Source organism: Lontra canadensis, unplaced genomic scaffold (assembly GCF_010015895.1).
Source record: "Lontra canadensis isolate GAN:19392208 unplaced genomic scaffold, GSC_riverotter_1.0 scaffold30, whole genome shotgun sequence".
In the NCBI taxonomy this organism is placed as follows: Eukaryota; Metazoa; Chordata; class Mammalia; order Carnivora; family Mustelidae; genus Lontra; species Lontra canadensis.
In genome coordinates, this window is record NW_022631024.1 from 2,189,175 (window position 1) to 2,201,297 (window position 12,123).

The 12,123-nt window shown below is 57.3% G+C and overlaps 2 protein-coding genes across 2 annotated transcripts in view; one reads left to right on the forward strand and one right to left on the reverse strand.

Annotated features, from left to right (window-relative positions):
• Window positions 1-3,354, forward strand: LOC116872500 (alpha-1-acid glycoprotein-like). The gene is made up of 6 exons (XM_032865692.1): window positions 1-157; window positions 573-715; window positions 940-1,010; window positions 1,794-1,901; window positions 2,049-2,152; window positions 3,152-3,354. The coding sequence occupies exons 1-6, from the start codon at window positions 44-46 to the stop codon at window positions 3,227-3,229; spliced, it is 618 nt and encodes a 205-aa protein (XP_032721583.1). The 5' UTR covers window positions 1-43; the 3' UTR covers window positions 3,230-3,354.
• Window positions 3,355-5,990: 2,636 nt separating this feature from the next.
• AKNA (AT-hook transcription factor) overlaps window positions 5,991-12,123 on the reverse strand; it is a 41,284-nt gene continuing 35,151 nt past the window's right edge. The window contains exons 19-22 of the mRNA XM_032865691.1: window positions 11,419-11,514; window positions 9,755-9,871; window positions 9,255-9,447; window positions 5,991-6,282 (exon numbers count right to left, since the gene is read on the reverse strand). Coding sequence (XP_032721582.1) covers window positions 6,018-6,282; window positions 9,255-9,447; window positions 9,755-9,871; window positions 11,419-11,514 — 671 coding nt within the window. The 3' untranslated portion in view covers window positions 5,991-6,017. The remainder of the gene's footprint in view (window positions 6,283-9,254; window positions 9,448-9,754; window positions 9,872-11,418; window positions 11,515-12,123) is intronic.

Below are 12,123 nucleotides of genomic sequence, written 5' to 3' on the forward strand. Positions count from 1 at the left end.
AGCCAGCAGTTCTGCCTGACTCCAGGTGTCTCTCCATCTAGACATGGCACTGTCCTGGGCCCTTGCTGCCTTGAGCCTCCTTCCTCTGCTGGATGCCCAGAGCCCAGTGTGTGCCAACCTCACAGCAGCGCCTATCACCAACGCCACCCTGGACCAGGTGCGTCCCTCGGCCCCTGAGCGCCAGGGGCAGCTGCCTCCTTCCCTGGGCTCCCCTTCTCCCGCTGGCTTGTGGTCGGCCCCCCTTGTCTGATTCTGCCTGCTTCTGCCCTTTTCTCTCCTGGGTCCTGGGGTGACCTTCTGACCAGGCTCTGGATACATTCTTCTGCTTCCTAACTCAGAAGCCTCATTGCAAGTTCCCTCAGAGGGGACATCCTGTCCTGGGCCCAGAGGGGCCACCCGGTGTCTGGGGGAGGTGCCTGACCCTCAGAGTGAGCTCCTGCACGTGCCCTCCTCGCCTGGGGCCCAAGTCTCCCTGCGTGTAAAAAGGAGGGGGACATCTCTGCACCTGACTGGCTGGCAGGCAGGGGCATTCGGCTCCCAGCCTCTGTCATCAACTCTTGGCTTCTCCCCAGATCTCTGGCAAGTGGTTTTGTATTGCCGCTGCCTTCCACAACCCGGACATCAATCAGTTGGCTGGAATGCTCCAAGCAGGCTTCTTTTACTTGGAGCCCAACCATACAGATGACACAATACTGCTCAGGGAGTACCAAACCATGTAAGACCCCCACATGCTGGCTCGCCCCCAGCCCCAGGCTTCTGCTCCTAGCTGCTGGAAAACCTTGAGCAAGTCCCTCCTTCCTCCTGACCTCAGCCTTTCATCCGTGGATGGGGAGGGCGGTCTAGGCGGCCCAACTCTTGCCCTGGATGATAGTGACTGGTGATTGTCCACTTCTTCTCAATGATCTTCCTCTTCTTCACCCTTCTTCTGTCTGGCTTTAGTGGGAACAAGTGCATCTATAACTCCAGCTATCTGAAGGTCCAGAGGGAAAATGGGACCCTGTCCAAACACGGTGAGGACCAGCCCTCAGTCGGGAGGACTGGGGTGTGTCATGGGGACCTTGGACGGACCAGACAAAAGGGTCAGTGTGGGGGCAAAACCACAGAGAACCCAGGACGGGCCCTCTTCCTACATTTCTGACGTCCCAGGGTCTCCACGTTGCAATAACGAGTAATAACCGTCCCCAGACTTGAGCTCTATGTGCCAGGCACTGTTTGAAGTACTTTTATACTAGGATTAACCCACCTGAGACTCACAGTCTTAGGAGGACCTGACAGCGATCAGCCGAGGAAATAGAGAAACAGAGAGGTCAAGTTGTTTCCCTGAAGTCACACAGCCTGTGATTAGAACCAGAATTCAAACCGAGGACTGGCTGCAGGCCTGCCTCTCTCCACTACTCTTTCCCCTTTGGGACCCGAGGGTGGCGCTCTGTGTCAGGTAGGGAGTGACCCCACTCCTGTCCCCGCCATCGCCCCAGAGAGGGCACACAGTAGGAGCGTACAAATGCCGGTGGGATTAAACCAACAGCCCTGGGCAGCCCTGAGGCTCCTGTGTGGGCCTCACTTTTCTCATCTGGAAAATGGGGAGAAAGGCCCTGACAGCCACAGTTGGCGTGAGGCTCCTACGATTCCACATCTCTTGGCAAGGCCCGGCACGCAGAGGGAGCGAAGGTCGTTGGCCCAGGTGAACTCCCAGGCTTCACTGACCACTGGGGTTCCCGGGAACACTCATGGTCCCTCACCTGTGATCAGACGCATTGTGCTGTGTGGTCTCACCCAGAGGTTTTCTTCTCCAGAGTCCGGCCAAGAAGAGTTTGCCGATCTCCTGCTCACCAAGGATCCCAGGATCTTCATGCTGGGCCACTCCCTGAGAGATGAGCAGAACAAGGGACTGTCCTTCTATGGTAAGCACCCCTCCAACGTCCACCTCACCCAGACCTCACCCAGCAGACCACCTGCCTCTGTGGCTGGGCCCCCGGAACCCCTGCCCACACCTGAGCCCCAGCTAGGCCCCCGGCATGCTCACCCAGCCCCCTTGTTCCCTCCTGCAGCTGACAAAGCGGAAGTGACTGAGGAACAAAGGGGAGTTTTCCATGAGGCCATCACGTGCTTAGGCATGCAGACTTCGGAGATCATTTACACCGATGCGGAAAAGGTGAACGCAGTGCAGACTAGGCTATGCCCACCGTCGGAGCCATCCTGCCTGGGGGCAGCCCCAGAGGCCTGGATAGGGAGACCTGCCGGCCAAGGCTGCACAGTGAGGCAGGATGACCTACTTTTAAGCACCTGCCTCCCTCCAGGGACAGCTGAGCTCCCCAGAGGCCCAAAAGTTGAGGGCCCAGGAGGGAAAGTCCCTGGGAAACAGGGAGGACAGGAAGGGAGGGGGACCAGCGGGAATGGGGTGGCAGTGGGAACTTGACAGGCAAACACACAAGGGTGATTATCGCTTACACCTGCCGGCCACACCCCGGACATCAGACACCTGTGGATGGGCAGTTGCTATGGTGGCTTTTAGCCACCCCCAAATGCCTCAAGTCCATGACCACCACCCTGATTTCTGCTATAACTGAGAATTACCTGTGTAATAATCTCCTTAATACTTGCCACTCAACCCCTGTTCGGGGAGAGGTTTTCCTTGGTCGTGTCCCATGACACAATCTCTAAAACGCAGAGCTTCTGAGTGGGCTATACTTTTTCAGATATGCATGAAATAGTTTTATTATCAAAGTAAAAAGGTCTCCGTTGGCCACCTGAGGCCATCTCTCCTGCCCACCAGCGGCCTAAAGCTCCTCCAGTCCCCACTCCTGGCAGCTGCAGGAAAGGACTGGGCACACACCACCAACTGGCCCTGGTGTGCAGCCTGCCTTCCCCATCCACTGGCGGGGGGACCGCGGACAGGCCACAAGGCCCCCTGAACCTCGGTTAGATCATGTGCTCAGGAATCCAGATCAGCCCGGGGGCTTGGCGAGTCCTCAGTACACAGCAGCCGTTTGTAAAGCCTCGAGCCCCCATCTGGAGTGCAAGAAGCTGAGGTTCAGAGCTGGACGGTGCCGCGCCCCGGGCCCCTGAGCTGGCTCCACAGTCCGGGGCTCATCCACCCTTGCCCTGACAAGAGCCCCTCGCATCACCGGGCTCCCCTCTCGCTGTCTTCCAGGATCTGTGTGGGCCGCTGGAGAAACAGCACAAGGAAGAAAGGCAGAAGGAAAAAGAGGGACACACAGCGTTGGATTAGGACCCTGGGGACCGTGGGGCTCATCCTCAGCCCTATGCCCACCCCTTTTGTACATCAGGTTTTTGTCTCAGGTGCATCAATAAAGCTTCTGCCTTTGAAACGGGAGGCAGGGGCTCGTTTGCTCATGTCATCATTCATTCATTCATTCACGGGTGTTGAAGCCCGCCCTGAGCTGAGCCCTGGCCAATCAGGGCATAAGGCCCAGCCCTTGGTGGGAAGAGCCCCCGCTGTCATATGCAGCAAGGCTGGGAGGATGATGGGCACAGAATGTTGTGGGAACCCAGCACAAGGAGGTTCCTTCTGCAATGGAAGTCTGGGAAGGCTTCCTGGAAGGGGTATCTGAACCTGCCCAGAAAGATTTGGAGGTTTGAACACCTGCTCTTCCAGCTGCAAGCCAAGGATCTGGAAGGATGTTTGGCAAACACCGAGGCAGAGAGCCCCGGTAGGAGTTCAGGTAAATGAGGGTGGGGCGGCGGGTGGAGGACTGCAACAGGTGGTACCAAGTGTGCTGGACCTTCCATCAGATCGCACCGTGGCCATCTGGAGAGGCGAGTTGGGAGGGGGCTGGCCTGGGGCAGAGAGCAGCAAGTGTGGTGGCTGGCGGGGTGGGGCGGGGGGCTGGGAAAAAAGCTAAGGGACGGGCGCCTGGGTGGCTCAGTGGGTTAAGCCGCTGCCTTCGGCTCAGGTCATGATCTCGGGGTCCTGGGATCGAGTCCCGCATCGGGCTCTCTGCTCAGCAGGGAGCCTGCTTCCCTCTCTCTCTCTCTGCCTGCCTGTCTACTGTGATCTCTCTCTGTCAAATAAAAAAAAAAAAAAAAAAAAATTAAAAAAAAAAAAAAAAAAGCTAAGGGAGGACACAGCTGGCTTTGGTGAGAAGTTCCCAGAGCTTACGAAGGAAGTGCAGTAACAGGGAAAACAGACTTTGGAGTCAGGCATTGTGAGATAGTGCAGGCCAGCCTTTGGGACCTCAGTCTCTCTTCTAGGAAGGGGGCACATGGCAGGAGCCCGGGAGGCTGCCATGTGCCCTGTGTGAGCCTGCCATGCTGAGTACCGAGCTCAAGGATCGGTGTCTACTGGGTGCTTGGGAAAGGGTGGCTGACGTTGCTGTCTGCTACTAGGCGGATCACTGGAAAGAGTCCAGGCTCCTGCTTTGGCAGACACCAATCTGCTGTGTGTCTCCTACCAGCTCTGACCTTGGCCTGGCAGCCTCTCTGGTCAAAATGCCCAGTGGGGGCGCCTGGGTGGCTCAGTGGGTTAAGCCTCTGCCTTCAGCTCAGGTCATTGTCTCAGGGTCCTGGAATCGAGCCCCAAATCATGTTCTCTGCTCAGCGGGGAGCCTGCTTCCCCCTCTCTCTGCCTGCCTCTCTGCCTACTTGTGATCTCTGTCAAATAAATAGATAAAATCTTAAAAAAAAAAATGCTCAATGTCCTGACCCAGGCTGCTGGGGCAGCATCGAGAAACAGAAACCCCCATAGGGGTTGCCTGTGTGGCTCAGTCGTTAAGTGTCTGGCTTTGGCTCTGGTCATGATACCAAGGTCCCGGGATCAAGCCCCACAACAGGTCTCCCTGCTTGGTGGGAAGCCTGCTTCTCTCTCTCCCACTCCCCCTGCCTGTGTTTATCCTCTCACTCTCAGTCAGCTAAATAAAATCTTAAAAAAAAAAAAAAAAAGGAAAAAAAAACCCCAAACCCCCATCGGAAGGCAGGCAGAGTCTGGAAAGGGGCACTCAATAGATCTCCCGAGGGAAGGGTTCAGCTCATCTTAGAACTTTCCACTCCACAAACTTGAGTCAAGAAACCACACCTCAAGGACACACACATGCCACGAATGTGAGCCGCTTTGGGAATGTTTTTTTTTCTTCTTTTTAAAAAAGATCAATATTCATTCTTCTTCATTTGCCCTCATAACGAAAATAGATTTTTAAACGCATCAAATATACAAATATCACCGATGCATACACGTTCCAGAAAAGCTGAGGTACACGCTGCTACGAGGTGGGGAGCACGACAGGGGCTGGCCTCCCGGCTGTACAGTGCGGCCTGGCAGGGAGCTGCCCACTAGCTAGCCAGGTTCCACAGGGATCCCAGAGACAGAGCTGGGGGTGTCGGGATGAGCTACAGAGAGGGACCATGGTGGATGGCTTCCTGGTCCCATGGGGAGTGAGGATCTCTCTTCCCAGCAGGCCCACGGGAAAGGACTCTCTGACCACGGAGAAGCTGGGCGCACGTCCTCCTAGGGGCCTGACATCTTGACATTTCAATGGTCCCAAAGTGCTCTACTGGCCACCAGTCACTAGGGGGAAAGTGCCCGGACATCCCTTCCCCGAGATGCCGACTCCAGAGCGGCGGGTCCTGGACCAGGAGACTCGTTTGCACCAGAGACCTTGGCCCGAGCCCTTCTTATCTGGCCTTGTAGGTTGGACCAAAGACCAGGAAAACTCCGCTTCAAAACAAATCTGTCCGTCTGTATATGAAATGCATATTATTAGCCAGAGGTGGACGGTACAGGACCAGGAGACCCCAAAGATCGCATCTGGGCAGAAGCAGCCGAGGTCCCAGCACTTCCTATAGGGGCTGGGCACCCGGGAAGTTCCCTCTCTGGACGACCGGGCCAACACTCCTTGCGCAGTGGAGACACCCAGTAGGCAAGGCCTGAGCTAGAAAGACACCTCTCAGGAGGGGCCTGTGGGGCCTTCAGCAGTGACTCCAGCCGACCCCCTGCCCGGGGGGCAGCAGCAGCCCGCCTGCCAGCCTTGCCCCCGCCAGCTGGTTCTGGGTCTCTGGGAAAGTCAGAAGAGGCAGGAGCCCCGCAGGCTTCGGGTCTGGCGCAGGTCGGCAGACAGGGAGCGGCTCATGTGCTTGGTGGTGGAGCGGATGCCCTCAGCGGCCTGCATGGCTTCTGCGAGCGCCGTGTTGAGCTCCTCCAGGTCCTCCAGGTCCAGCTGGATGGAGCGTCGCTGCCCCCTGGCCGCTCGGGAGGGGGTCGAGGGAGGCCAGTCAGCAGGGGCTGAGTGGGCTGAGGAGGCAGAGGTAGGTCCTGGAGGCACATAGTACCTGAAGAGAGAGGGGGCTGTGTTCATGCACCGCGGCCAGGGCTGAGCAGAGCGCCGGGGTCGGCATGCACCCCGTTCTGGCCCCAGGTGGGCCCCGGCCCCCACTCTCGGGGGCTCAATGTCCGCACCTCTCAAGTGGGAATAATAAACAGCTCCTTCAAGGATGCGGCAGAAGGATGAAGCATGAGGACAGCAGTGCCTGACCTGGAACAGGTGCACAACGACAGTCCTTCCTTCTCCCCATTCACTCAGTACATCTTTATCAATCCTATACTATGTGCCGGCCGCTGAGCCCGGCCCTGCGGTGACACTGCTGACCCGCTGCCTTCCTGGGGCTTCTAACCTGAGAGCCAGATCGCAGGGACAGCAGGGTCACCCCAGGCTCTCTTGGAATCAGTCTGGCAGCTCCTCATAGGTAAAGGCACTGCCCCACCCAGAGCCGGCACCGCATCCTGGGTTTGGGGGCTGGGCTCAGAGCTAAGTGTTTGCTCCACCAGCACATGGTTTGCTTCTCTGGTGAGCACCGTTATGCTGACTTTATGGATGATCAAGAGAAGACCAGAGGGGCTACGTATGCAGGAGGCTTGGCCCCCAGTGCTAGCTATTCTGGGGGGTTGGCCATAGGACGCTGGCCATGGGACTCTACCCTTCAGGGACTACCGTACCCCCACTGAAAGGAGCCACAGTTAGCCACCTCCCTGGATCGACCCAACAGGAACTTCCAAGAGAAAAGCTCCACTGGCTGTCTGGGCACTCACAGTGCCTCTGTCACTGTCAGCTCAGGGTCAGACAGCTGCAAGGGGCGGCACTCTGTTCACACCCAGAGCTCAGTCATCAGCACCCAGTGACAACTTTACATACCACCTGAACCCCATGAATAGGCTTCTTGCCTCCTATTCCCTCCTCCGGGGACTATCTAGTCTAACTACTGGGTTTCTGCACACCCCTAGCTTCTAGGAACTGGATGACCAGCTTGGCCCCGAAGTGTTTCAAAACTCCCGCTAAAGCAGAAGCTACAACCTCCCCACTCCATCAAAACAAAAACCGTTTTTAGCTAGAAAGCCCCTGGTGCAGAGGCTGGAAGACAGACGGCCAGCAGGTGGCAGCACAGGCCCATACATTCCTGAGGGCGCCCTGGCCTGTCACTGAGCATGCTTAGTTTGGCAGAAGACAGCTGGAGAAACCTTAGGGCATCATCCGCCCCAATTCTAGGAGCACTGGAAGTAGTACGGTTCCTGGCCAACTTCTACATACTGTTGGCTTTCCATGCAGTAGTTCGTTTACTCCCTACCACAACCCATTACACAGAGGGAAACACTGAGGTACAGACTGGGAACAAAGTGACCCCCGTCCAAGGTTGTATGGCTCCCACTGACCAGGTATGTCGGGCACTACAGCTCAGGGCCTTTCCCCTTCCCTACGACCGGGCCATTTCTGGGGATAGCAGCCTGGTTAGGTCTGTCCACAGGTCTGAGCCTGGAAGGACATGGAACAGCCTCAGAAGCAGTGAGTCCCATGCCTACCAGGGGAACTCGGAGCTTTATCCCAGGCCACCAAACTCCAGGCAAAACCTGCCCTTCCCAGTGAGCAGGAGCATAGGCAGGGGTCTCAGCCCCTGTGCGGGGGGTCTGAGCGTGCAGGACGGCCTCTAGTAGCTGATGGAGGAGAATGTTCCCAGACTCTGCTGAGGGCGGCAAGACGCCCCACTGCAGGCTAGGGTCCTCAAGGGGCCCGGGGGCTGACTGGTACTGGTGCCTCTGCTCCCACCAAGCACCAGGCCCCACAGGGACCCCCGCCTCTTGCGGACACAGACAAAGGCTTCTGACCAAGACTCCCGACAGACTCATTTTCCACTGAGGGACACTGAGGCACAGAACTAGCGGGTGTCCTATTGCAGCCACCTTTCCTCGTTTGTCTCCTAGGACAGCAGTGCGCAGTAGTGCTGTGGGCTGGGAGGACGGTGCTGCCCTCTGATCGGGCCGCGAGCTGGCGCCTGCACTGCCCCGCACATTGCGCACACATCTCCCGAGCGCCTGGCCACGCGCCTCGTTTAATCCTTGCATAACCATCTCTGGTCCAGACTATTACCCCATTTACCAGGTGGGGAAACCGAGGCTCGGAGAAGCAGTCGCTCTACTGAGGCCATGGCAGCAGCAAGCAGCAGACGGGAGTCTGGTGCAGCTCCGAGTCTCCAACCTGAACCACTTCTGCCTCCACGGCTCACTTCCTTTTTCTCCTGCAGATGTTCTGTCCACATCCACAAAGAGGCGTGCTCCTCCTGCCACAGCCCTGCCCAGTCTTCCTCCACGCTCAGGGCCTCAGACACGGGGAATGTCTTAGAGACGGTCACAGCCAAGAGGGGCCTAAGGACCCACGACCACCAAGAGGCATGTATGTGGCCTCCTGGTTGGGATCCCAGACAGAAGTTGTTCCAGTAAAAACTGAAGAAAGCCCAGGAAACTGTGGGCTTTAGTTAAGAGTAAGTTATTAATATTGGCTCACTATCAAAGGTGCCGTATGAACGTAACAACAAGGGAAACTCTGTGTGTGTGTGTAGGGGGTATATGTAATTCTCTGTACTATCTGCTCCATTTCTCTTACATCCAAAAATGTTCTTAAAAATAAAGTCTATTAAAAAACAGTGAGGGAGCAATTACTTGCTTGCTGGGAAGACCCACAAGGAATGGGGAGCTTCCCACGTGCTTTCCCTGCAAGCTCGTAGAGCTCAGGGCCCTCTGCCGGCTCCTTCACTGCCGAGCACCCCGCCGCCAGGCCAAGCCTCTCCGTGGGAGGCAGGAGCATCTGGGGCTTGTTGAGTGATTACATGAGCGTTCAGCATGTTCTGCTGGTTATAAAGGCGGGGGAAACACAGGAGTACCAGGTGCCCGGGCTCTCAGCTGCCCGACCTGGGTCTGACTGTGAATCCTGCAGTGACTCAGACAGGCAGGGAAGGAAGGAAAGGAGGATTCTTACACAGTGGCTGATGGAAAAGGCATGACGGGAACCGAGGAGACGTAGCCCAAGGCAGCAGGGGTGGGTGCTGGGGGCGCAGCTGCCAGATACCACAGTCCCGGGGGTGGCCGGGCCGGCGACCCAGCACGCTTGCTCCGCTGCATGGGGCTGGAGGCTGGGCGTGTGTTTCTCCTGCTGGCAGCCTTGTCTGGCCCTGGGAGGGAGGGACACCAGAGACAACAGTCTGATCACTGGGGAAGATCTAGCCAAGACCAGGCCTCCCCCCCAGCCCCTGCCCTGTGACAGGTGGACACTGGGCTGGCCACGCTGGGAGCGCTGGACTTTGAGAAACAAATCTTCTGTCCACTTTGCTCTATCCCACACTGGGAGAGCCACCATCCCAATGAAATACCCTAAGGACCCACGAACCCCCATAAAGGAGAGCTGGGGGTCTCTCTGGGAGAAGAGAGTGTCTGTCCCTACACAGTGAGTGTAGGGACAGAGTGAGTGTCTGTCCCTACCCGAGGCGGCTGAGTCTGGGCCATCCGTCGCTGGGGGCAGCCTGACTCGACCACACAGGGGGCACTGCAGGGGATCAGTCGGGGACGATCCTGGTGGGTCCCTGGTGACACTGCCAGCTGGAAGAGGAGGAAGAGATGTCAGGAGAGGATGAGGTCCGGATCACTGGCCTGGAGCCCCCAAGCAGACCTCCGTCAGCACCGAGCTTCCCTCGGGGGCCACTGCAGAGGGGACAAGCTGCCTCCGTGACAGCGAGGGTCAGCATATAACAAACCTGGGCTTCTGCTGAGGGCCTTCATGCATTCTGCTATCAAATCCAACAAGCCACGGGGCTAGCTGAGACATCACTCCCATTTTACAGACTGGTGAACTGAGGCTCCTAGAGCTTGAATGATTTGCCAAAATGTCCGAGTAGGAAATTGGCAGTGCTGTCTGAGCCCAAGCCCGGCTCTCCAGAACGCAGGCCCTGAACCTACGGTTCCTCCTCCACATTGTTCATATGGGAGTGGCCCACAGTGGCCCCTCAGGCACGGGAGGGTTGGGGGGGGGTGGTCAGTGGAGGCCTACGGGAGGAGGCGGAGGGTGGGCACCTTGTTCTCTTCCCCTACAAATCCTCAACACCTCCCCCGGGTAGAATTCCAGGGTTGACCCACTTCTTCCAGCTGCACGTCAGGGGGAGGCTTCCCACCCGCTGCCTGGGGTTGCAGGCTCCCACCTGTGCCTCCTAGCCCAGCTCGGACCACTGTTTTGTCCTTGTCTGCTTAGCCCACGGCCCAGGATGGGATGGTGCTCAATGAGCGAGTGAGCGAGTCAATGAATGAATGAATGGAGGAACGAATGAACAGGGAGGCCTGCTGGGACTCGAGCAAAGGCAAAGCAACACAATGGTGAAGAGCCAGAGCTCTGGACTCACAACCACCTGGGTTCAAATCCTGGCTCTACCACTAGTAAGCTGTGTGCCCTTGAGCAGGTTACTTAACCTCTCTGGGCCTCAGTGTCCTCACCTGTAAAATAGGTGTAGGAAGAAAATGGACAAAACCCATTTCATAGGGTTGTGAGGATTAATGTTTGTAAATCCCTTAGCATGATGCCCTGCTTACAGTGGGGGTTTACTAAGGGACAGCTCCATCATTATCATCATTGCCTGAAAGGGCCTTTGGACCCTCTCCAATCCTTTCATTAAGGACGTGAGGCTGGAGGCTCATAGATGTTCAGGAAGTTGCCTGAGATCACCCAGCAAGTCAGTGGCAGGACTGGGACTAGAGCCCAGTGCCCATATTCTCCGGCCACTTCTCTCCCCATGACTCTTCTGATAGGTCTGGGGGAAGGAATCAGAATGGTGAGGATGGCGGGGAGACAGGACAGAATTATCCCGCCTGGCCCCTACTACCTGCCCCCCCCCCCACCGCCTTATCAGGACTTAGGTCATACGCATTGTTTCTCCCTGTCCTGGTCAAGGAGCGTAGCATTAGGCAGCAGCACCTGGAGACACAGGTGTGAGGACAGGAGATGTCGGGAGGGCTAAGGAGCCCCCCCAAATCCTGTTCCCTTGTCTGTACCTTGACCTGCCACTGAGGTCAGGGCAGGCCCCCGTCCTACGTCCTTTCCTAACAGGAGCAGCAGCAGCCTCTATGCATTGACCACTTCCCCAGGTACCACCCCTCACCTGATTCCCGGGTCCTGGAGGGTCGGCACTGGGGACAGGAGACTGAGCCACTGCATCTTGGGGACGTCTTGGGGGTCACAACATGGTACTCCTTGCCTGGGAAGAAACCAGACCGTCCGCTTTGGCATGTTTGGAGAACCGAGGAGGATCGGGGAGGTCATATAGAAGGCATGAACAAAGCCCAGCTCTGGCAGGCTGGAAGCAGGCCAGGAGGACAGGAGAAGCAAGTACAAGCAGGGCTGCCTTCCCCAGACCCGCCACTTGCCAGGTGGCGTTGGGATGGCCTGGGCACGGGGTGAGCTGGGTCTTCTCCTTGTGCTGTGAGCGGCTGTGAAATGGGGACCATCCCAGTCTGGGTCTCACGGGTGTCATAAGGGGTGAGTGGGGCCGTGTCTGTGAGGTGCTCTGCCCGGCGTCCAGCACATGGACAGTGCTCCTGGTTGTCAGAAGGTTGGACAGATGCTTGGGTCTTTATCCACACCTGTCATCTGCTGCCTCGTCCCTTTCTGAGCCTCAAGACAGATCTTCAGGATGTGGCCTGATCAATCCTCTTCTGGCTCCCCAAGTCCCTGCAGGCTTCCCACTTCCTATTCTATGTGTGTTGCCTCGGGGCCCCCGGACCGGCCGGCTGTTCCCACGTCTAACCCCTCAGCTCTCTCTGCTCCCTGGGAGAGGACATGCGTCTCTCACTTCCTGCCATGTCCC

Bases quoted from the DNA above. Each gene is read 5' to 3' on its own strand.
- LOC116872500 (XM_032865692.1), top strand. From the start codon at position 44: ATGGCACTGTCCTGGGCCCTTGCTGCCTTGAGCCTCCTTCCTCTGCTG. The intron at 716-939 runs GTAAGACCCCCA...GTCTGGCTTTAG, and splicing joins CTCAGGGAGTACCAAACCAT to TGGGAACAAGTGCATCTATA. The intron at 1,011-1,793 runs GTGAGGACCAGC...TTTCTTCTCCAG, and splicing joins TGGGACCCTGTCCAAACACG to AGTCCGGCCAAGAAGAGTTT.